The following is a 25,877-nucleotide window of genomic DNA, read 5'->3' as shown; positions in this document are numbered from 1 at the left end:
AGGCTTGGAGACCTTCAATGCCAAAAGCATGTTTTGCCAAATATGCTTTAAGAAAGAGGAGGAGGTTACGTGTTTTCCATATTTGATCCTATAAAAATACCCTTGGAATGAGTATGACTTGTCTCTCCTCATAAAGCTTCAAGGTAAGTGTGTGTGAGGACAGGGCTCTGTCTGAGGAACCGTAAGGGATGTCTGGCTGCCCACATGCATGCCACACATCCTGGCTCCCACTGTCCCTGGCAGCCCTGCCAGTGAAGTACCAGCTTACTCTGTAGCAATTTTAATTAGATGTTGTAGTCTTCCCAGTCATTTCCTGGTTCTCAGTTAAGAATTATTTTATAATTGGGAATTGTTATCATTTAATCAGAAGACATTTGCTCTTTTTTTTTTTTCTTAACAGTTCTCACTCACTTTAAGGTTGCATCTCTAAGGTAAGATTCTGACTTTTTCTCATTCCTCACAGAGTGCAAGTTGCAGTGGCTTGGACAGTGGGCCTGGGGGGTTAGGAGAGTGATAAAAAAATCATTTCCATTTCATGGTCAATTGTGCTTCTTAGAAAACAGAGAATGACTTTAGAAACTGGTTCTCATTAACTCATATACTTTGCAATATATGAAAATGCTTTCTCAGAGTCTCTGGGAATTTTATTCACAATTTTGTCTATTTCTAGCATTGTAGTTTATCTTTTAAATGACTGCATTACAACATGCAATGCAACATTTCAAAGTGTTACTCAATCATAAAGAAAATTTAAATTTTCTATACTATGCCTTTTCCTCAGCACTATAAATATAAAAAACTATGAGAGATGATGTCTAAATGGATAAATAGAGTGGTCTGAATCTTTGCCTTGGAAAAGTTGCTTAAATCTGCATGTTGTTTCACAATCTGTAAAATAAAAATTAATGAATATATATATATACACACACACACAAACACAATATGAAACATGATTGTGAGTATTTTCAGCAAGATGAAGCATTTTAATTATGTTATCTGAGCTAATATAGTTTCAATGGGAAAAATGTGAAAAAAATGTATCCAAATAAGCTTTCCTGGAAAAGGTATCTTTATTATTACAAAGTAGAATATACATGAAAAGTATTGACAGCATTAGTGAATACTAATTAGTGTGGCAAGAGGTGGATCCAGAAAAGAACAAGTTTTGTGAAATTGTTATCAAAATATTAATAAAGCAAGAAAACATAGGTAATACTATTTTATAATAAATATTTGAGAAATGCTAATGACCAGTGAAGAAGCTGACTTTGTCAAAATTATACAGACAACAGAAATTGATGCATAATAGAATATTTTTTAACAATGCAAAACAAAGATCCATGCATTTCTGCTTTCCTTTATATTAGTCTTTGTAACTCCCAAGTTTATAATGAAAATGTTTCCATCATGTACAGAATAGTTCCTAAAATTATAGCAACATATTCCTATTGTTCTTTTAATTCACCAAGCCAGCTTTGAGTCCCTCTCTGTGTCCAGCATGCGTTCTAAGACGTTTGAAGGATACCATAAAAAGAAGAGTGCTCCCTGCCTGCAAGGTGCTTATAATCCAGTTGGGAAGATAAAACTATGAGTGAAAGAACTAGATTATCCTGCCACCATCATAGCTTTATGTTCTCTATAAGCCAATGATAGGCAGCTTATAAAGATTAATATACATATGAAACAGAGAAAACAGCGAAGAGACTGCAATAGGTGAACCAGAAACAAGTCTCTTTCCAAATGCATAATTAAGTATCTGTCAGCACTGGCACAGAACAAAGAGACTGACATTTTATCCTCAACCTAGCCAGGGAGGTGGTCATACCCAATGCAACACTAAGCACTCAACTGGTCAGTAAATTTTTTAAAAATGTTTAAAATGTAAACCTAATGATCCAGTTTCTGAAATTCTACAATTTCTTTTCTTCCTCTGCCAGACAGGGTCCTTAACTGGGCTGCCACCAATAACCTGCAGCCATGAGTTCCGACTCTGAGATGGCCATTTTTGGGGAGGCTGCTCCTTACCTCCGAAAGTCTGAAAAGGAGCGAATTGAAGCTCAGAACAAGCCTTTTGATGCCAAGACATCAGTCTTTGTGGCAGACCCTAAGGAGTCCTTTGTGAAAGCAACAGTGCAGAGCAGGGAAGGGGGGAAAGTGACAGCCAAGACTGAAGGTGGAACTGTGAGTAGAACATCTGGAGCTGATTAGACTCTGCCTTATTTTGGGTTAGGTTAGCAGACACTAATTTTTTGACCTGGCCTCTCTTGTTTGACTGGACAGACCGTAACGGTGAAAGATGACCAAGTCTATCCTATGAACCCTCCCAAATATGACAAGATCGAGGACATGGCCATGATGACTCACTTACATGAGCCTGCTGTGCTGTACAACCTCAAAGAGCGCTACGCAGCCTGGATGATCTACGTGAGTTCTTTCTCATGGTCTTCTACTCATGAGCGTATCTAATAGTTTTTGAAAAGTAGTAGATGATTAAGGTCCCCATAAAATAATTCTGTTCCCCGTTTTCTCTTGGATGCAGACCTACTCAGGCCTCTTCTGTGTCACTGTCAACCCCTACAAGTGGTTGCCGGTGTATAACGCAGAGGTGGTGACAGCCTACCGCGGCAAAAAGCGCCAGGAGGCCCCGCCCCACATCTTCTCCATCTCTGACAATGCCTATCAGTTCATGCTGACGGGTGAGTGGCTCAGAGGGTTTTCATGTGAATTCTTTCACCACTCATAATCATAAAACGTTAGAACTAAAAAGACATTTAGAAAAAAATCCAATCCACCCCCCCCCGGGTTGTTCAGCAGAGGTGACTAAAGCACAGAGAAATATATATTGTCAAAGCTGGTATTAAAATTCAGCTCTCCTGATTGCACCTCCCTGTCTCTACTAGGCCATGCTGTTGCTCCATCCCTTTAAATTTGTTTATGGTCTCCTTGCTTGGAGACACAATTTATTTCATATATTTAAGTAATAAGAGCCAAGATTCAGTAACAACTGAATCATATATTATCTGAATAGAAGTGAAAAATAAGAGTTCAATTCCTTCAGTGCCTCAGTTTCTTGTTAATTATGAATTAGATACTTTTACAAGTACTGTCATCTCTTTAAAGTCATCAGAGTACATCGCAGAGATGATATCCTCTGTTTGAATGAAGATGGTGTTTTGGGGCTACACACATATAAACAAAAGTTGTTTCCCCTCTTAGAGAGATTTTATTTTGATTGTGGCATCCTCTCTTACCCTTAATCTTTCTTTAACACAATGGTGCACTTTTGGGAAGCCTGATTAAAATTGGGGCCATAAGGCACTGAATTTTTTTTCTCTTTGTGAGGTCAATTGACACATTTAGAAATGAAATCTCAATCATGGCTTGATAAACACTATTTCAATCTATTAAATGACAGTCTAAGCCTTTAGCATATTATGCATTTTTCAGCTATATGCATTAATCAGCAGATAGCATACCACTGAAATCTATAGATGACAGCTAGGAAATGTATCTAGCTCTGGGGAATACTGCTCTTTATATTAAACCAATAGCAGGACACACTTACTTTCTGTATTAACTTAAGGAATTTAAGATATGATATCTATATGCCTCTTTCCCAATTTAAGAGGCTTAAGTATAATAGCATAATTTTACCACAATATGTGGAAAAACACCATTGAATACATGACACATACTCAAATGCCCTGTTTCCCTATAGAAAGTTTAGTTTGTGAAACTGATACATATGCTGATTGTCTGTTTTTCTTCCAGATCGGGAGAATCAGTCTATCTTGATCACGTATGTATTCCTATTCTGAGATCTACTAGCAGTTTATTCTTACTGGAAAAATGACAAACCAAAAAAAGAAATTAGTTAATGCTCCCTACTAAATGAACAACTTGAAACTAGATATTGGTTTAGCATTATTATAAGGTTTAGTTTGCATTAGAATGTAAAATAATAATATTCCAAATCACCTCATTTGCTAGTTCAGTCTCAAAAGTTCCACAGAACTTTTCAGTGAGTAGAAAGTGTAAAATGAGCTTGATTGGAACGCAGTGCAGTGCAGTGAGCAGCATACAGCCTTCTAACAGAACAGCAGTTTGGAAATATTACTAGTGGTTCATTTTTAAGGTCCACTTAGAGAATGTTTATTTCTTTGAAGACCAAACTTGAGCCATGTTTGTAGTCTAAGGAAACAGAACACATGAATGTTTTGTAGAGTTTCCTACTACTTGTTCCATTCACTACAGAGGTGTTAAGCAGCTGCTTTTTAGACCCCACAAACCCAGGCCTCGGCACCCAGAAAAAAAGCTGACACATTATAAACACTCAAGAAATACGTGTTAAATTAATAATGACTGATTTATTTCTACTTCTTGTCAGTGCAAAGCAATATAAACAATATGAGCTATATGTAGGCTGAAAGGAAAGATGTAAAAGGCTCTGATAGAGATATAAAGACAAAGGCATGAGGTAGTTGTAGTTTCATTTGTCACAGTGCTTAATTTCTCACATGTCTGGTCTTTGACAGTGGAGAATCTGGTGCAGGGAAGACTGTGAACACCAAGCGTGTCATCCAGTACTTTGCAACAATTGCAGTTACTGGGGAGAAGAAGAAGGAAGAAACTACTTCTGGCAAAATGCAGGTGAGTCTGATTGTCACAGTCAAAATCTGTCGGGACTCTCAGGTAGGAAATTCCCAAGCCCCTGATGCAAGGACTGCTCTTGCCTTTGCAGGGGACTCTGGAAGATCAAATCATCAGTGCCAACCCCCTACTGGAGGCCTTTGGCAACGCCAAGACCGTGAGGAATGACAACTCCTCTCGCTTTGTAAGTGTCCTGGTTGCCAAAGGGTCTTCTCTGGCCTTAGATGCCAGAGAAAGCACGTCAGAATTATTTCAATGGCATCCCTACTACATGCTTCAAGTTTTGGATATAACATCATCTTTTTTACTTACAAGGGTAAATTCATCAGGATCCACTTCGGTGCCACAGGGAAACTGGCTTCTGCTGATATTGAAACATGTGAGTAACAGGACCTCCTAAATAAAATCCAAGAATGACAAATCATGGTTTGGAGGAACACTCTGCAGCTCCTGCTGAACATGGAGCTTGTAAAGCACCAGTCTGCTGCCAAACATGCTTGTGGTTAATGTCAGTCTTATCCGCAGCCCACAGTGTGCTTTACCCTCTCCAGTCATAAGCTAATGCTTCTGTGGGAACTGCCAGAAACTGCTGGGTATGTCCAAAGTATTCCAGCCTCAGAATGATTTCAAATTTTTCTAAGAAAAAGTAACACTAGGAGTAAACAAGTTGTCCAGGGTTTGAGGATGTGATTTCTTCCTAGTCTGAGCTTTAGTACAGTTGCTCTTAATAGTCCCCCTATTATATAGTGACAGAACCCTGCAGAGGGAGTCTCAGGACTCAGTTATATTCCTTATGTCAAGGATGAGAAGTGAATGTGTCTTGAGCCAAGCATATTTCACATTTTTCCCAGGAGGCAGGAGGAACTGCAATAGTGTTTGTAGAGATAAAATATGTGGTACCTCACAGGAACATTCAGCTGAAATCTCAAGAGGCTAATAAGATTTAGTTAATGATTCCAAGTCCCAAAATCACTCCAGGACATTTTGTAATTTTCCCCCGTAATCTTATGTCTACTATCTGTTGCAGATCTTCTGGAGAAGTCTAGAGTTACTTTCCAGCTAAAGGCTGAAAGAAGCTACCATATTTTTTATCAGATCATGTCTAACAAGAAGCCAGATCTAATTGGTAAGAAATAACTTAAATTAATAGGCTAAAAGTTTGTCACTTTACTATCCTCTAATGTAAAACATATGCCCTGAATTCTGTGACCCAGAAATGCTCCTGATCACCACCAACCCATACGACTATGCCTACGTCAGTCAGGGGGAGATCACAGTGCCCAGCATTGATGACCAAGAAGAGCTGATGGCTACAGATGTAAGTTATACAGGAATTTTAATTTAAAATCCATTATGCATGAGAAAGTCAATAACAGCCAGCTATACATGTATAAAGGATACAGTATAAATTCTTTTGTGCCCTAATCTTTGTCTTTTCATCTCTCCTGATAGAGTGCCATTGACATCCTGGGCTTCAGTTCAGATGAAAGAGTGTCCATCTATAAGCTCACAGGGGCTGTGATGCATTATGGGAACATGAAATTCAAGCAAAAGCAGCGTGAGGAGCAAGCTGAACCAGATGGCACCGAAGGTACCAAATGAATCTCCATCTGGGTTTAATGAGAGAATACAGGCAAAATCCATTCCAAAACTCAAGTCTCCTTTATAGCTGAGCTCCTGATGGACAAACTCAAATGTACCCACACACAGACTTTCTACAAAGTAATTCATTCAACACTCTGTCCCTGTGAACTGTGGGTCCCAGAGTAGGTAAAGTTGGGTATCTGAATTGTTTCTGCAGTTGCTGACAAGGCGGCCTATCTCCAAAGTCTGAACTCTGCAGATCTGCTCAAAGCCCTCTGTTACCCCAGGGTCAAGGTCGGCAATGAGTATGTCACAAAAGGTCAAACTGTGCAGCAGGTAAGTGCATGACCTCAATGAATCACACACATCCAAGGCCTTCATGACATGTCTTTAAAAACACCAACAAACTTTATCTGTGAAGGTGTACAATGCGGTGGGCGCTCTGGCCAAAGCTGTCTACGATAAGATGTTCCTGTGGATGGTCACCCGCATCAACCAGCAGCTGGACACCAAGCAGCCCAGGCAGTACTTCATCGGGGTCTTGGACATTGCTGGCTTTGAGATCTTTGATGTGAGTTAGCAGAAAAATTGTACCCCAAAAAGTGTCCAAGAAGCAGTCTTGTTGCTGCAGTCATACAGCGTGACTGTAGTCACGATGGAAAGGGTCTATGAAAAATAGCTGCACCATAAACTTAACTACACATGAAAGAGCACCAAAGACCATAAAAGGAAACAAACTTTGGAATGAGACAGACCTGGATTCAAACTCCTGCTCTGCCCATTATTAGCTGTGTAATAATGGGAATGGAACCTGATTGATCATTGGGCAAATTCAACTAGGCCCTGTAGGTAAAGCACATAGCATTCCAGATCACAGACTCACTTCAGAGATCTTTCTGTTGGTTCAAGATTTCTGAATTTTCAGCCCTTAACACAGTCCCCAGTACTCAGTAAATGTAAGATAGTGAGGGCAACAATAAGATCAAAGATGGTGGTAGAGAAGACAATGACAAATTAAAAGAGACTTTAAGATTCCTGTTTGCCTAATTAAGAGAAATGAAATGTGCTTAATTATTAGGACAACCTCTACAATACACAGTTGTTAAGTATAGAAATGTCATTGCAAATAAACTCAAATTTGTCTGCCCAAGAAAGAATACCTGCTACACAGCTTAGGAAATAAGGCTACTGAAATCCTCTACCTGACAGCAGTAATGCGGATGTGTCTCATCTAGAGGTCACACTTCTAAACTTTTATCTATGCATGAACTGATTGAAACTGGATGAAATTTTTGAAACAGAGGCACTTCCAGACATTTCCAAGCCAACATGGGAAGAAAGGAATAATCTGTCATCAAGCAGAAACAGAAAAAGCAATCCATACTTTTTAATAAGAAAACGAATGACAGGGTACTTGCAAGCTTTTTGAGTTTTTTTTTTTTGAAGCGACAGTTTTATTGAGATATAATTAATATACCATACTATTCACCTATTTAAGGTATACAATTCAATGGTTTTTAGTATATTCACAGGTATATGCTATAATAACAATTTTAGAACATTTTCATCACCCAAATAGGAAATTCCATTTTGTCCTCCCCCAGGCCATAGAAACACCTAATCTATGTTCTGTCTTTGGATTTGGCTGTTCTGGACATGTCATATGATGGAATTGGATAATAGGTGGTCTTTGTGACTGGCTTCTTGCACTTAGCATATGCTTTCCAGATTCATCCCCCTGATAGAACTCACTGAATAATAAAGCAGGGGAGATATACTCAAGTTCTGGGAGCAGTTACAAACACGGGCTCTGGCATCAAAATGTTGTGGTTCCTGCCATGACTGTTACCACCATAATCTTGCACAAGTTACTCAGCCTCTCTAATAGTGTTTCCTCACCCATGAAATGAGCAAATGATACCACTTACAAAGGCAGCTGTGAGGATTAAATGCAATAATTTATACAAAGCACTTAGCATAGTGTCTATTGTAGAGTAAATGTTTATCAAATATTAGCTGCTGAATTTTTACTATTAAGGACAACATACAGACCATAATGGCTCAGATCTAGCAAACTTAGCTAGTTTACAACATAATCATAAATCATTAAGAAACCTCTAACCAATGAAAACAAATACTGTAAAAGCCAAACAACCTTTTTTCTTTTTAACTTTTAAGTTCAGGGGTACATGTGCAGGTTTGTTACACAGGTGAACTTGTGCCACTCAGGTATTAAGCCTAGTACCCGTTAGTTATTTGTTCTAATCCCCTCCCTCCTCCTACTTTCCACCCTCCAAGAGGCCCCAGTGTGTGTTGTTTCTCTTTATGTGTCCATGTATTCTCATCATTTAGCTCCCACTTATATGTGAGAACATGCAGTATTTGGTTTTTTGTTCCTGTGTTAGTTTGCTAAGAATAATGGCTTCTAGCTCCAAACAACTTTCTTTATTACATAGGAAAGCATAATTCAGAGCTTGTTTCTGAGTGCTGAAGAGATAATTTTAACAAGTATGCTAACAGCAGCAAAAACTTTATTGCATAGGTATAGGTAGGACAAAAACGATACCATCCTAGGAGGGCAATTTGGCTAACTAAAAAACACCCCTTCAAAGAGAAGATTTCATCATAAATTGAATGCTAATTTGTATTTCCCACTCATTTAGTACAACAGCCTGGAGCAGCTGTGCATCAACTTCACCAACGAGAAACTGCAACAGTTTTTCAACCACCACATGTTCGTGCTGGAGCAGGAGGAGTACAAGAAGGAAGGCATCGAGTGGGAGTTCATTGACTTCGGGATGGACCTGGCTGCCTGCATTGAGCTCATTGAGAAGGTTGGCTTGCTTTTTACAGACCACAGATCATACTTCAGTACAGTATTTAAGAGAAAATTGTAAAATCTTGATATAGGCAATGTTAAATAAGGACAATTCCTTATTTTACTTGTTTTTCACAAGTAGAATTCCTAATTTTGCCAATTCTGAGGTAGATATTCTGGTAAAAGGAGATTAAATTTTTCTAGAGTCCAGAACTCAACACTTACCACAGTTTGCAATACAAAGTCTTACACTTAAAGTCATCTTTCCTTAGAAAAACTGCACTGACTACAATATTTTTTACTTATTATTTCTTGGTCATCCTAAAGTCATTATTATTACATTAGAAGTATGAATTCCTACTATTGTACTTCAAAGCAGAAGCTTTTAAAATTCAGTGTGCAAAAGACTCACCGAGAATTCTTAGTACAATTGCAGGTTTCCCTCATCTCACCCCTAGAAATACTTTCTGGTAAGTGTAGGATGAAACATCGGAATCCTCATTTTGAACAAGTGATTCTGATGCAGCTAATTTGCAACTCACACTTGGAGAATTATCGCTCTAAGGTCTTTGTGGTAAAGACACAAACTCCATAGCTACATAGCCCTCATCTGTCTTACTCTGTCATGTCCCAGAGCTTGAAACAGCATGTGACTCCTGATCATCACCCAATAAATATTTGTTAAGTTAATGACTTCTGACAAAGGAATAAGTTTTCATTACCTCTGTAGAATTAAAAGGTGAATTTACTCAGATGGGATCATTATCAATGTCACATGTTATTTCTATAAGCAGACAGAATTCAAGTGGCATTTATTTTTTTTCATTCTGCCAGCCCATGGGCATCTTCTCCATCCTAGAAGAGGAGTGCATGTTCCCCAAGGCAACAGACACCTCCTTCAAGAACAAGCTGTATGAACAACATCTTGGAAAGTCCAATAACTTCCAGAAGCCCAAGCCTGCCAAAGGCAAGGTTGAGGCCCACTTCTCACTGGTGCACTATGCCGGCACTGTGGACTACAACATTGCCGGCTGGCTTGATAAGAACAAGGACCCCCTGAATGAGACTGTGGTCGGGCTGTACCAGAAGTCTGCAATGAAGACTCTGGCTTACCTCTTTTCTGGGGCAGCAGCAGCAGAAGCCGGTAATTTTCAGTAAACTTAATCTTTTACCTAAGGTATAAAACATAACCAGAGGTCGGGCGCAGTGGCTCACGCCTATAATCCCAGCATTTTGGGAGGCCAAGGCAGGTGGATCACCTGAGGTCAGGAGTTCAAGACCAGCCTGGTCAACATGGTGAAACCCCGCCTCTACTAAAAATACAAAAACTAGCTGAGTGTGGTGGTGGGCGCCTACAATCCCAGATATTTGGGAGGCTGAGGGAGGAGAATCGATTGAACCTGGGAGGTGGAGGCTGCAGTGAGCTGAGATCATGCCACTGCACTCCAGCCTAGGCAATCAAGAGTGAAACTCTGTCTCAAAAACAAATGAACCAACAAAACCATAACCAGATTTGTCCTATGATTGCTTTCCTTTTCCCTTCAGAGGCTGGTGGCGGTGGAAAGAAAGGTGGTAAGAAGAAGGGTTCTTCTTTCCAGACCGTGTCTGCTCTTTTCAGGGTACAAACTTCATTTTCTTTGTCTAATTAGATTCAGGATATTAAATGTATGGGGGAAAAAATCTTCCGAGGATTCTAGAACTGGATGTGACTCAAAGAGATAGTTCAGCTGGTAGTGGTAAAACTGAGTTTTAGGGAGCTTGAGGATAGTTTGGAAGAGATACCTCACTATTCAGAAGATACACAAGTCAGGCAAGATGAAAGCAATTTGCAGAAGTCAGTATCAGATGGTGAAATTCAATCTGGGGCCTGAGAATGAGGTCATTTAACACTTAAAAGGCTCTACTAGGATAGGATTAAGTATACTAAGACTTGCTTGAGGCTTTGGGAGCCTCCAGGTGATTTAGGTACTTAAGGCTAAATTGGTATAGAACCAAAATGAGTATATTTTGAAAGTTGAAGATAGAACCGTGGTGGGAATTGGAGCCTGAGTCAAAAGAAGGAAATAAGAAACTAGATGTGATAATAAATAGCACTTTAAAAAAAAATTTACGGCTGAACATAGTGGCTCATGCCTGTAATCCCAGCACTTTGGGAGGCTGAGGTGGGCAGATCGCTTGAGGCCAGGAGTTCGAGGCTAGCCTGGCCAACATAGTGAAATCCTGTCTCTACCAAAAATACAACACTTAGCCGGGTATGGTGGTTTGTGCCTGTAATCTCAGCTACTTGGTAGCCTGAGGCAAGAGAACTGCTTGAACCTGGGAGGCAGAGGTTGCAGTGAGCCAATGCACTGCTGCACTCCAGCCTGGGCAACAGAGCAAGACTCGGTCTCAGAAAAAAAAAAGAAAAGAAAAAAGTGGGAGATTTAGAGGAAGGCACTGATTAGTAGTAAAATCAGACTATGTATCTAGGCAAAAAGAGAATGGGTACAGTATTTGCATATATTTAGAATGTCATAGTGAATTTAAAACATATGCTAGGAAATTCAACAGCAGTGAACAGCCACTTCAACAGCTAGAAGAAAACCATGTTTCTAATGCACAAAAACAGAAAACCGGAGGACATATTGGCAATGTAGAAATTTCAGAGCTAACTCTTCGAAAATTTATATCTGGATACTTTTCATTAGAATTAAACCAATGTCACAGATCACAATAATTATATCTATAAATATGAATATACAAAACAGTACATTTTTTAAACTATAAACTCACATGGTTCCACAGGAGAATCTGAATAAGCTGATGACCAACTTGAGGAGCACTCACCCCCACTTTGTGCGGTGCATCATCCCCAATGAAACTAAAACTCCTGGTAAGATATTTCTGATATCCAGACAAGCTGCAGTGTGTCTGTGATAGACCATGAAGTATGCCATGTGGATTCATGCTTTTAGGTGCCATGGAGCATGAACTTGTCCTGCACCAGCTGAGGTGTAATGGTGTGCTGGAAGGCATCCGCATCTGTAGGAAAGGATTCCCAAGCAGAATCCTTTATGCAGACTTCAAACAGAGGTCAGACATTTTTGCTGTACATTATTTTAAAGAAGTTTTTATTACTTTTTAAACATTTTTCCAATGAAAGAATCCTTTGTACCTCCTATTTAAATTGAAGAGAAAAGAATCTCACTTAACAAACTCCATATTGACATAAGAAAGGTCTGAATTCCTTTGTATATTCAGAGGATAAAGGGGCAGATATGATTTCTTGTTTATATCAGATTACCAGTGGCCATGTTGTTTCTATAGCCAGGCAGGAAGATTTGTTTGTAACAATAGCCATATCATTTTTTTTTGGTCTGGCTTAAACAGATACAAGGTATTAAATGCAAGTGCTATCCCTGAAGGACAATTCATTGATAGCAAGAAGGCTTCTGAGAAGCTCCTTGGGTCCATCGACATTGACCACACCCAGTATAAATTTGGTCACACCAAGGTAATATTCTGTAAATCCTACCTGATACTGTTCCTGTCCCTTTGAACTTTATGTAAATTTTCTGATCTGAAATTCTTCCCACACATAGGTCTTTTTCAAAGCTGGTCTTCTGGGGCTCCTAGAGGAGATGCGAGATGAAAAGCTGGCCCAGCTGATTACTCGAACCCAGGCCAGGTGCAGAGGGTTCTTGGCAAGAGTGGAGTACCAGAAAATGGTGGAAAGAAGGTATTAATAAGAATTCTTTACTTAACCTCATCCTCCCAGGCCTTTTAATTCTGCTTCTTGTTATAATCTGATTTGGACATTTCTGCTCCTATACAGAGAGTCCATCTTCTGCATCCAGTACAATATCCGTGCCTTCATGAATGTGAAGCACTGGCCCTGGATGAAGCTGTATTTCAAGATCAAGCCCCTCCTTAAGAGTGCAGAGACAGAGAAGGAGATGGCCAACATGAAGGAAGAATTTGAGAAAACCAAAGAAAGCCTTGCAAAGGCTGAGGCCAAGAGAAAAGAGCTGGAAGAAAAAATGGTTGCTCTGATGCAAGAAAAAAATGACCTGCAGCTCCAGGTTCAAGCTGTGAGTATCCAGAAGTCATTTCTTGCAATCAGATGCTAAAACTTCAGCTCAGTGGTCACTAAGGAAAGGTCTAGCTTCCAAATAAATAAGGGACAAGTTATGTATCTTTCATAATCCACAATTTCTTAGAATGTTCTATAAAATTTCACATACAATATTATTAAAAATCACTGTGGTAGGATTCTTTGCTTTCAAGAAGGGAAAAATAAAAGTATTTTCCCTTCTCCTCTGTTTTCCATAGCAGAATGTGAACAGGAAATAAAGTGAGCTCTGCTCCCTAGAGTCTCCCTACTGAAAAATGCAACTAAGAGCTGTGAAAAAGAAAGATATTGTCAATGAAGAGGAAGGAGACTGTGATGAAACTGCATTAACTGAAATCAATATTCTAAATTTTGTATCTCAATCCCCTAGCAACTTTCTGCTCAACTTTATTTTTAGAAACTTTTTAGTACCTGAAAGAGTAGGATTATGGCAAGAATAATGGCAATGCTTTCTGGTAAAGATAATGGCAATGACTTCTATAAATAATGTCTATTTTTATGCAAAGCATGAGAGATAGGATTGATACTCTCATTCTGATGTCCCAGTAACTATCCGGAGGCTTGGAGAGAAATATTTGATCAGGAGCCACTGTCTAACCAATTTGTGTGACCTAAATAACGAGACAGTTCAACTGCTGCCACCAAAACTAACAGCAGAAACATTAAAAGTTACCCTCCCAGTTCTCTGAATTCATAAAGGGAACTGACTGGTCCATTGGGCCTACAGGTATAGGACACATAATTAGAAAACCTGAAGAATGATTAATTGCAAACATCTAGGTTGGCACTGTGACTTTCTTGTACTTTGTATAGATGAGGGTTTTCCACATTGGGGAGTGGTTCGTCATGCCTTCAAGAAACAGTAGAGAATCTCTCCAAGAATACTTCTCTCCTTTGAGGATAGTCTTATATAACCTCTGTTCAACAGTATTCTATCAACTATCCACTAATAAATATTGAATGAAATTCCAGACAGGGATATAAGTTTGGACAAGAGACACGGTCCATCCCTCACAGAGTTTATCCCAACTCCTATTTCTTCTCCTGAGAAATATGCTTGCCACTTCTCTAAGCATCACCTTTAACATGTTACATTCCCTTTGATTCTTCCAGGTGTTCCCTTTAGTTCCAAACTACTTTGTACTTGATGACATCTCTTCCTTATAAGGCACTTTTCTGATAGTGCCCCTCTCCCCTAGTAACCTGCTAGAAACCCAAACCTTTTGTCTTTGGTTTTTCATATATTGAATGATCCTGAAAATAAATATTAAATAAAGAAAATTAGCTGATCTGAAATGATATACCAACCTATTATATATGTTACAGCAAATATAATTGTATCATCATTTCACTAGGAACCATGACTTAAATTCCTTTTTTCTATCACCAGACTCCTAAGTGCCAGTAAATATTTGCTGAATGGTAGAAAGATAATAAAAATTAACCTGAAGCCTTAAAACGTAATTTGCTATTTGGTTTCAAAATATTAATAAAATCTGAAAATGTCTAGGAAATTAAAATCTAAAAGTATGTACTGTCTCTTCTCAGGAAGCTGAGAGCTTGGCTGATGCAGAGGAAAGGTGTGACCAGCTGATCAAAACCAAAATCCAGCTGGAGGCCAAAATCAAAGAGGTGACTGAGAGAGCTGAGGATGAGGAAGAGATCAATGCTGAGCTGACAGCCAAGAAGAGGAAACTGGAGGATGAATGTTCAGAGCTCAAGAAAGACATTGATGACCTTGAGCTGACACTGGCCAAGGTTGAGAAGGAGAAACACGCCACAGAGAACAAAGTATCAATCACATTCTATAATCCTATATTGGGGTTCTGCCACCGAGCTAAGCTGCTTTATTGCAAAGGCTGCTTTCTTCACGTTTATAGGTGAAAAACCTCACAGAAGAGATGGCAGGTCTGGATGAAACCATCGCTAAGCTGACCAAGGAGAAGAAGGCTCTCCAGGAGGCCCACCAGCAGACCCTGGATGACCTGCAGGCAGAGGAGGACAAAGTCAACACCCTGACCAAAGCTAAAATCAAGCTGGAACAACAAGTGGATGATGTAAGCCTAACACTGTATAAAAACAATTTATTTTCTAGCAAATTAAGGAAGCATGAGTTTGTGTTGTTATGATGTCATGAGTACTTATCAAGTGCCTCCTGTGAGTAAGGAATATGGAACATCACCCTTGTTACAGGGACTGAGATGTACACACAAGAAATTTTTAAAAATCAATAAAGAAAGTTAACTGTGAATAACAGATACGGCTAAAAAGAATTGAGAAAAAGGAAAGTTACTCTGTTCACAAAGAAAAGCTATACAAGAAACACCGGTCTTCAGCTGGGCTTGAGAGGCAAGTGGCTATGTGCAGTTACAGAAGAGGGAGAGTGTTCTAAGCAGACAGCATAGCAACAGCAAACAAGTCATAATGATCGATAAGGTTTCTCTCACAGAAAAAAAAAGGACACTCAGAATTAGAAATGTGGAAGATAAATTTGGCTTTAAACATGATCTGATATCTATTAGGAAATGCACTGAAAATGTCTGAGTAAGGGAGGCATTAACAAAGGTTATGGTTTGGAAGTATTAGCCTGGTGTCCATCCCAGCTGGCAAAGTATTGGATTCCAGTGGGGCACTGCAGAAGGCATGATGTCTCACTAGTAACTTACCGCAACAATGTGACAAAGAGGCACATTTCACCTTTTAAAGGATGACTATTCCCACGAGGTAAGTACCAAAAAGAATAGAATCAATTAGACAAATCTGCCTAATTCATAGAAAAATAGTCTGCTGATTAGATATAACGTTTAAAAACAATCTGGTGGTCCCATTCTGAGAACTATATTCATGGATTATTAACTTTCAGCTTGAAGGATCTTTGGAACAAGAAAAGAAAATCCGAATGGATCTAGAAAGAGCAAAGAGAAAACTAGAGGGAGACCTAAAATTGGCTCAAGAATCCACAATGGATATAGAAAATGACAAACAACAACTGGATGAAAAGCTTAAAAAGTAAGCAGTTTTAGGAAAACAATTTTCTGGGGAAATTACTCTTAATATTTCTGTGACTGACATAAAGTGCTTTCTAATAGGAAAGAGTTTGAAATGAGCAATCTGCAAAGCAAGATTGAAGATGAACAGGCACTGGGTATGCAGCTGCAAAAGAAAATCAAGGAGTTACAAGTACGTTAAATGCTTTTCATCAGTCTAATTCTGTATCAAAAAGTTACTGAAACCAAGAAGTTGAGTTCGTATTAATATTTTTCACCATTTCCAGGCCCGTATCGAGGAGCTGGAGGAGGAAATCGAGGCAGAGCGGGCCTCCCGGGCCAAAGCAGAAAAGCAGCGCTCTGACCTCTCCCGGGAGCTGGAGGAGATCAGCGAGAGGCTGGAAGAAGCCGGTGGGGCCACTTCAGCCCAGATTGAGATGAACAAGAAGCGGGAGGCTGAATTCCAGAAAATGCGCAGGGACCTGGAGGAGGCCACCCTACAGCATGAAGCCACAGCGGCCACGCTGAGGAAGAAGCACGCAGACAGTGTGGCTGAGCTTGGGGAGCAGATTGACAACCTGCAGCGGGTGAAGCAGAAGCTGGAGAAAGAGAAGAGTGAGATGAAGATGGAGATCGATGACCTTGCTAGTAACATGGAGACTGTCTCCAAATCCAAGGTACGATCAACACTTCATATCGATTATTTGGCTTTTTGTTTTTCCCTTAAGCACAGATATGATTTGTATCTCAAAAATATCTCATGAACTAAATCAGGTGCCCTTTTTCTCATATCATGAACAGTACAATTTAGTAAAGTAGTTAGATTAACAAGCAATTCAGTGGCAGTATGTTTAGACTACGTATCTTACTAGTATTTCTATCACAATCTAAGACCTTTGCTGGTTTTGTTTGTAAAGATAGTTTTCTCAAAATAAATGAGTACTGCAGCTCCTAGGGAATGTTTAGATTATTGAAACTTTCTTTGGTCCAATTTCTTACTAGAGATGCCTTCTACCACTTTTTGAATGCAGGGAAACCTTGAAAAGATGTGCCGCACCCTAGAAGATCAACTGAGTGAACTTAAGAGCAAGGAAGAAGAGCAGCAGCGGCTGATCAATGACCTCACAGCACAGAGAGCGCGCCTGCAGACAGAATCCGGTGGGCCATTTACTGACCTTGAATGACGAACTCACCCTGCATGGGCAATTTGCTGAAAAATTCTGCATTTAGTTACTTGAGGTCATATACTACCTCCCTGGTAGATGCCCATTAATATGAACACATTATTGACAACTGGCATGAAACTGCTTTCTTTCACATATATAGAGAGAAAGACAGAGGAATAGAATCAGGCCTTTTTATTTTTGAACACTTTAAGGAAGATTTGGCTTTAATCAAAAAGTTATCAAAAACAAAGGGTATCCTCACAGTATCTCTTTTCACTTTTCAAAATACTTTCCCAAACTTATGTGTTACTTTATTTTCCTCTTTAGTCTGTGAAATACTATCCCCATTTTAAAGACAGTGGATTATGGTAGTGATGAAGTGACTTGTCCAAGAATGTTTACTCCAGTCTTCTTCCTGAAGTCTTGCCAATTACTTGCCAATTAACTAACACAGATAAGTAGGGAAATATTCAAGACCACAATCCAGCTGAGAAAGATTCAAGTCAGATTCATAGATTTTTGATTAGAGAAGCTGGAAAGAAAGTCTCTGCATTTACTCCCCCTCCTACTGACTTGTCCAACTTTCTACCAAAGTTCTACCTCCCCAAGTAGAGGTAACAAGATGAAAACTGCTTTATGAATAATTTAGACTATTAAAGTAATAAGCAGGTTAAAGTGGTAGAAAATCACTTTTTTGGTACTCAAATACTGTTTTCTCTATAACAAAGTCCAAAATAAGTTTTTCATTATTGTTTAAAAGGTGGTCAGTACAATTCATGAAAAAGAAAAATTATATACTCAAGGAATCAAAATGTTCCTTGTAGTTTCTCTTCCTCAGTACATGTTTATTCCTCCTAACTCAGTGGTATAAAAAGAAAAGATAATTCTTATTAAATGCCAAAGAGATAAAGTTCAAGATAACTAGTTTAAAAATGGTGTGGAAAAGTTTTTCTACCTTGCTAACATAATGTAGTGTATTTTCTGCATTATGGTGCTTAAAAAATTGAAGACGTATAAATGCCATTTAGTTTGGAAAGTAATTACTTACCCAGAAACCAATTCCTTCTGGGGATGGAAGGCTACTTAATCATTTCTTAATATAAAAATCCTTCCAGAATTTCTTCTGAATGTCACTTCTACTTACAGAAGAAACTGCCCAAAGTCTCTTATTTTCCACAGGATAAATCCTTTGTTTCAACCAACTTTCAATGGAAGGTAAACTAGAGAACACTACAGCCTTACATAAAATAAAAAGTAGTGGAATAGTTTGTTGGTTTGATTTACATTTTTTTCACGTTTCTTCATCAATTTTGACTGTGATAAAATAATCTTAAATATCTCTTGAAATCTTTTGTGTTGTTGACAAGCATGCAATCTGCCTCAAATTTCTCCATGCTTCTAATTTTTACATGGATTTGCATATCAGGGTTAAAGTGGATACTGGTGGTTTGTTGTCATCCATGCCCTCCATCAAGGAGAGCTCCGCTTCAGCTCCCTTTCCCTGCTCAAGTTTTTATTTTAGAGTTTAATTTCCAAAATAAGGTTGAGTTTTCTGGACCTTGGTCTTTCACAGGTGAATATTCACGGCAGCTAGATGAAAAGGATTCATTGGTTTCACAGCTCTCAAGGGGCAAACAAGCTTTCACACAACAGATAGAGGAACTGAAAAGGCAACTTGAAGAGGAGATAAAGGTAAACCCCATTTGCTGTTGTCTTCTTGTTATTATTGTTCTTACAGTTATTTGCTTTTTGCTTAATTTACAGACTTTCTTCTGGTGGCCTATAGGAGATCAGGAATCAAACATCACTTTAAATATATAAAATTAAGTCACCAATCTCTACGTTCTCAGGCCAAGAGTGCCCTGGCACATGCCCTGCAGTCCTCCCGCCATGACTGTGACCTGCTGCGGGAACAGTATGAGGAGGAACAGGAAGCCAAGGCTGAGCTGCAGAGAGCAATGTCCAAGGCCAACAGTGAGGTTGCCCAGTGGAGGACCAAATACGAGACGGATGCCATCCAGCGCACAGAGGAGTTGGAGGAGGCCAAGTATGTTCCAGACTTAGTTAAAATGGAACTATAAGGGCAAACAGGTTCCTTGCTACCGAAACACATGAAAAACTAGAGAAAAAACATTCTGGGACCATATACAGCTATGTTGTTGGAATTAATGTTTTGGTAAATGCCTTAGAAGAGATTCTGAGAGGAGTTCTCAATGCAAAATTTATATTGATGTGGGAAAGCTTCTTTATGATTAATGGATTAATTAAAAGCTAGCACAAATAAGGGATACAATTAGACAGACAAAATCAAGTATATTTCATTTGAATTCAATTTCTCCAACATTTGAGCCCTTAATATATTTGACAGCCTACAAGAATACAAAGATTAGTGCAGTACAGACTCTCCTTCTGGGGATAAAAAATATGTGGATATACAGACATAAAAAATAGTAATTCAAGGTAGATATTAATATTCTATAGAAGAGGAACAAACCAGATTAACTGGAAGAGTAAAATGTTAACTTATGCCTGTCATGGATGGCCTTAAAGCCAGACTATGAAGTATGGCAATAACAAAATTGGTTTCAGTATTTGGTGGTAGGATAATGGGAATGAGTTAATATAGAACTGGACCTACAAAACAAGCTTGAGATGCAAAAACTGTGGAAATCACTCTCTTATACCCTCTTTGAAACACCCAATTCAGTTGACAGCCGTTCCCTTTTTTTGTCCATATTCACTTTTCAGGAAGAAGCTGGCTCAGCGTCTGCAGGATGCTGAGGAACATGTAGAAGCTGTGAATGCCAAATGTGCTTCCCTTGAGAAGACAAAGCAGCGGCTCCAGAATGAAGTTGAGGACCTCATGATTGATGTTGAGAGGACAAACGCTGCCTGTGCTGCCCTGGACAAGAAGCAAAGGAACTTTGATAAGGTATTCTCTCCAGTTTTTGCTTTAGCTTTCAAGATGGAATTAACAATAGCCTGCTACCCTCAGTGTGCCCAATTCAAACCATCTGAGGGCTGTCCTCAATAGTTCTTGACCCATCAGCAGCTGTCTGTGGAGAGAGGAAATGCTCCTGTGGTTTCTATTCTTCTCATTCATCATTTTTTTTCAGTCCCAGAACACCTCAACTCTGAGAGTTGCCAGAATAGATGGTTTTAATCCCATCAAACTTTCTCCACTAAATTTCTTGTCCGTCCCCTGACCTTCAGATCCTGGCAGAATGGAAACAGAAGTATGAAGAAACTCATGCTGAACTTGAAGCTTCTCAAAAGGAGTCCCGCTCCCTCAGCACAGAACTATTCAAGATTAAGAATGCTTATGAGGAATCCTTAGACCAACTTGAAACCTTGAAGCGGGAAAATAAGAATCTGCAACGTGAGTACATTTTACCTTTTCTTTAACATTAAAAGATTTGAAAGAATCTTTCCTCTCTATGAACAAATTTCCATATTTTTTGTTCACCACCAGAGGAGATTTCTGACCTCACTGAACAGATTGCAGAAGGAGGAAAGCGTATCCATGAACTAGAAAAAATAAAGAAGCAAGTTGAGCAAGAAAAGTCTGAAATTCAGGCTGCTTTAGAGGAGGCAGAGGTAAACATTTTATGGCACACTCAAAAATAATTACAAGAGGAATTAGGCTGTATTAAATGCAAAAAATGGTGAATCAAGAGAAATGAAAAATAATTTTTACTCCATGTACTAAGGATGAGGATGAAGAACTGACCATGAACCATACATCAGGAACTGTGCTAGACACTGAAAACACAAAGATGAATAAGTTCAAGGTCCTGCTTTTAAGGACATGATCTACCTAGGGAGACAGAAGCATACAAAATCCACAATAACATTTAATAATTTGTAGAAATTTCTATACCAACAAAATAAAAATGTATGATGGCAGCACAAAAGTAGACACTGTGCTAGAGCACAGTAAAAAATGCAAAGACATGAAAATGACACTCTTCCTTAAATCTTAGTACTGTTTAGAAATCTATTTATAAATAAGTTTCACGAAGGATAAATAATTCTTATCTCTAGAGTACTACACACTTCAATTACCCTGCTCATGTCACCTCTTGCTGTTATTAAGGCATCTCTTGAACATGAAGAGGGAAAGATCCTGCGCATCCAGCTTGAGTTGAACCAAGTCAAGTCTGAGATCGATAGGAAAATTGCTGAAAAAGATGAGGAAATTGACCAGCTGAAGAGAAACCACATCAGAGTCGTGGAGTCGATGCAGAGCACACTGGATGCTGAGATCAGGAGCAGAAATGATGCCATCAGGCTCAAGAAGAAGATGGAGGGAGACCTCAACGAAATGGAAATCCAGCTGAACCATGCCAACCGCATGGCTGCCGAGGCCCTGAGGAACTACAGGAACACCCAAGGCATCCTCAAGGTAAATGGGTCCAAGAGACGGTCCCAGGACAATGGGGGTGCCTGTGACCCTAAAAACATGGTGTCTCAATGACGGTTTGTTCTACAGGATACCCAGATCCACCTGGATGATGCTCTCCGGGGCCAAGAGGACTTGAAGGAGCAGCTGGCCATGGTGGAGCGCAGAGCCAACCTGCTGCAGGCTGAGATTGAGGAGCTGCGGGCCACTCTGGAACAGACAGAGAGGAGCAGGAAAATCGCAGAACAGGAGCTCCTGGATGCCAGTGAGCGTGTCCAGCTCCTCCACACCCAGGTACATGTAAAATACAATAGCAAAAAAAAATGCAACTTCATGAAAATGACATTCTTGCTGAAATCTTGGTACTATTAAGAAATCTATTTATATGATTTCATGAAGGGTAAAATTTAAAATATTTTATTTTTTGATTATCTATATTTTTGTTTATCTGAACTATAACATTCAGAGTTAATTGCCTTTTAAACATATGTCAACTCAGCTAATATGTGAAACAAAGAGGAATATTAATGAATTTATTTAGCTAATTAGTTTATGGGTTCATTAAAACATCGGGCTTCCTAATTTTTCTCTCATGTGCCTAATATTTAAATTTCACATTTTAAACAGAATACCAGTCTGATCAACACCAAGAAGAAGCTGGAAACAGACATTTCCCAAATCCAGGGAGAGATGGAGGACATTGTCCAGGAAGCCCGCAATGCAGAAGAGAAGGCCAAGAAGGCCATCACTGATGTGAGTGAAGGGCAACACAGTGATGGTCAAACTTGAACCTTAATGTGTTGTCTTAGCTGTCTTAAACCATTTTGTTTTACTGCTAATTAGGCTGCCATGATGGCTGAGGAGCTGAAGAAGGAACAGGACACCAGCGCCCACCTGGAGCGGATGAAGAAGAACTTGGAACAAACAGTGAAGGACCTGCAGCACCGTCTGGATGAGGCGGAGCAGCTGGCCCTGAAGGGCGGGAAGAAGCAGATCCAGAAACTGGAGGCCAGGGTGGGTCTCCTAATCAGCCTGTATTCCTATCTCATTCCAATCCAACACATGATTCTGAACTCCTAGCACTGTTAGATGATATGGGGGCATACTGAAATGAGGGAGAGCTACTCCCTCATGCCCAAAAGCTCATAATAAGGAAAACTGGACGAGGGCATTTAAAACTACATATAAAGCAGACTAAAAGAAGTGGGTGGGTCATGTGAAGAAGTAGAAATTCATCCAGTGAATGTCCTTAAAATGTCCATCTCCTTGTAGGTTCGTGAACTTGAAGGTGAAGTTGAAAATGAACAGAAGCGCAACGTTGAAGCTGTCAAGGGTCTACGCAAACATGAGAGAAGAGTGAAGGAACTCACTTACCAAGTAAGGAAAATGGCCTGTCTAGGTTTTCATTTTAGTCTACATGGGATCAAAAGCCATATGTATAACAAAATGTGGTATTTGTACTTTCAAGAAACTCACTCTTGAAAATATTATTGTAGACTGAGGAGGACCGCAAGAATATTCTCAGGCTCCAGGACCTGGTGGACAAACTGCAAGCGAAGGTGAAAGCCTACAAGAGACAAGCTGAGGAAGCGGTGAGTTCACAACCCCTTGGGGTGACTTTTCTCAGACCAGGCCAGTTTAGTTAAAGCGACAAAAGAAAAGATGAGTAAAATAAGGAAGGATCAAAGGAAAATAAATGACTACATGGAGGTCTGAGACTGAGGTAAAACCAACCACCTGGCAAGCCAGTGGAAGATGTTCGAGAGATGGGGAAGAGCAAATGCAAAGCTTTTGAGTGGAAAAGAGTCTGGCTCAAGAAGCAGACAAATGAGGAGGAAAGCAGCACTGCTGGGGCTGGAGAGCCAGGCAGGAGGCAGCTCGCAGGGTCTTCCAGGCCATGGTAAGAACTCTGGATTTTATTCTCAGTTCAATAAGGTACTGGAAAGCCAAGAAGCGTTTTAATGTGAGTCAGTCATTACCTATATATTATATATATATTTTTTTTCTTTGTCTTCAATCCTACAACAAAAACCTAATCTATGTTTTCTAAAAAGAGTATTCTGGCTACTATGTAAACAATAGGTTACTGGGAAACACAAGTGGGTGTACAGACACATTAGGAAGCTTTTCAGATTGGTTCTGTGGCTTGGATAAAAGCAGCAGTGGAGCAGAGAGAAATAAGTGAAGAGATTCAGGAAGTATTTTGGAGGTAGAAACGCTAAGACTGCTAATAGGTTACACTCGGGAGATGAAAGAAAGGCAATTAAGAGTAATTTATCAAGTTTATGGTTTGAGTAATCAGGTGGTTGATGTAACACTGAAGTGGGAACAAAGAAGGAAAGAACAGATTTGCAGGGCAAGAAAGGAATAGGAATTCTGTTTTAGATATATAATACCATATATACACAAGTGAACATGTCAAGTAAAGAGTTAAATATAAGATTCTGAAACTCAGAAGTTCTCAGTTACATTCAAATCAGATTTTTAACTCTCTACCTTATTTCATTTCTCTATTCCATGATGCATCTGGAATAATAATCACATAGTATCAATTTCCTACATATAAACATGCACAGTTACATATCACTAATAGTTCCTCTGTTCATTGACAGTTTTTATTTTGCCCCTGACATCAAAGGTGAGAGAGAGAGAAAGATGGGGATGGAGAGAAATGAGGCAGGGAGAGAAAACACATAGCTGCGTGCATGCACACGTGCGTGTACACACACACACACACACACACACACACACACACACACAAACTACTGTCCATACCTTGGACAGATTGCTTAATCTTTTTCCAGTTCCCACTTTTCTCATCTGTAAGAGAAAAAGCTGAGTTTTTTTTTTCAAGCTATACTATTTAGTGATTCTAAGCTTTATGTCTGTTCTAAATTTGAATGCCACATTTTGGAGGTTCTTACTGAGACTTTTAAACAAGAATGATTACCAGAGACTAAACTAGAACTGACCTGCTCAAATTCTCTGCTGTATATTTAAATACAATCAGAGACAGCTCAGACTTTTTTAGGAAACAAACTTCTTGCTTAATTTCTAAGCTTAAGTGGCAATAATTTATACTCACATGGCAATAACTTATATTCAAGCCTAATAGTTTGATTTAGTATAAATTGAATACTTGCATTCTTAAAAGGTTTGGTTTCATTCTCAGGATTCTGAAAAAATATAAAAAGCTGGACACCTGGCAAATTTAGTAGTAGCTCTAGGATGTTCCACCATTCTAAAAGTTCAGATACAAATGTCACTTGTCCTTCCTTGTTATCTATGAGTTTAAGAAGCTAATGCAAAAAAAATTTTTTTCAAGAGCATTTCTCTAGGTTTCTTAAAAGATCTGCTAGAATGAACCATTTTTAAGTAACAAGGAAATTCAGGATCCATTGACCTAAGAACCAAAAAATTCTGAACTTTTTTTCCTCATAAATGCATTTCCATTCACAGGAGGAACAATCCAACGTCAACCTCTCCAAATTCCGCAAGATCCAACATGAGCTGGAGGAGGCCGAGGAACGGGCTGACATTGCTGAGTCCCAGGTCAACAAGTTGCGGGTGAAGAGCCGGGAGGTTCACACAAAAATCATAAGCGAAGAGTAATTTATCCAACTGCTGAAAAGTGACCAAAGACATACACAAAATGTGAACATCTTTGTCACTCCATTTTGTACTTACGACTTTTGGAGATAAAAAATTTATCTGCCAAGAACTCGTGAGTCTCTTTTTTCCTTCTATGTCAATTTATCTTTAGAAGCACTGAGAAAAGAAAAAAATTTCAACATTTTGCTTACATTTTATAGAAAAGTGCTTGATCACCAATATTAAGACATGACAGAGAGTAGTTGGGCCAACCCCGATAAGTGCCATTATATGTGTCCCTATGGGAAGTAGATGAACCTAGAGGTATACCACAGACACACAGAACATAAAATATTTGATAAACCTCACTTGACAAAATATCAGCTAGTTTCTATCAATGAAACTATTGATTTTATTCATAAAATGATAGGAAATCCTTCATCCTAAGGCTGAGTAAAATCTCATTGGAAACTTCTATATTTACAAGGATTTCTTCTAGTATATTGATAGCAATAGGCCAGTTCATATTTTTTAAAGTCAGTCCCTTATTCTCATTACTTTATATTTA

The 25,877-nt window shown here is 39.1% G+C and overlaps 1 protein-coding gene across 2 annotated transcripts; it reads left to right on the top strand.

The window, feature by feature from the left end:
• The first annotated feature begins 109 nt into the window (after positions 1–109).
• MYH1 (myosin heavy chain 1) lies at positions 110–25,436 on the top strand. Of its 2 annotated transcripts, none has more exons than XM_017972280.4 (40): positions 110–143; positions 401–431; positions 1,942–2,181; positions 2,281–2,424; positions 2,540–2,696; positions 3,772–3,799; positions 4,536–4,650; positions 4,742–4,834; positions 4,966–5,029; positions 5,678–5,776; positions 5,865–5,968; positions 6,103–6,241; positions 6,452–6,570; positions 6,656–6,805; positions 8,898–9,068; positions 9,887–10,196; positions 10,598–10,671; positions 11,837–11,924; positions 12,007–12,124; positions 12,422–12,545; positions 12,634–12,770; positions 12,867–13,122; positions 14,712–14,954; positions 15,044–15,220; positions 16,027–16,172; positions 16,253–16,343; positions 16,438–16,827; positions 17,182–17,308; positions 18,890–19,008; positions 19,167–19,363; positions 20,065–20,248; positions 20,530–20,695; positions 20,789–20,913; positions 21,413–21,721; positions 21,809–22,012; positions 22,346–22,471; positions 22,562–22,732; positions 22,991–23,095; positions 23,215–23,310; positions 25,178–25,436. In XM_017972280.4, exons 3-40 carry the CDS (start codon positions 1,978–1,980, stop codon positions 25,328–25,330), a joined length of 5,823 nt encoding a protein of 1,940 aa, XP_017827769.1. In that variant the 5' UTR covers positions 110–143; positions 401–431; positions 1,942–1,977; the 3' UTR covers positions 25,331–25,436. The 2 variants fall into 2 exon arrangements, with proteins under 2 accessions (XP_017827769.1, XP_002747955.2); XM_002747909.7 differs by having other exon boundaries at positions 1,938–2,181.
• Positions 25,437–25,877: the final 441 nt, after the last annotated feature.

Source organism: Callithrix jacchus, chromosome 5 (assembly GCF_049354715.1).
Source record: "Callithrix jacchus isolate 240 chromosome 5, calJac240_pri, whole genome shotgun sequence".
In the NCBI taxonomy this organism is placed as follows: Eukaryota; Metazoa; Chordata; class Mammalia; order Primates; family Cebidae; genus Callithrix; species Callithrix jacchus.
Note: the sequence above shows the minus strand (reverse complement) of the source record. Positions and strands in the feature narration are given on the sequence as shown.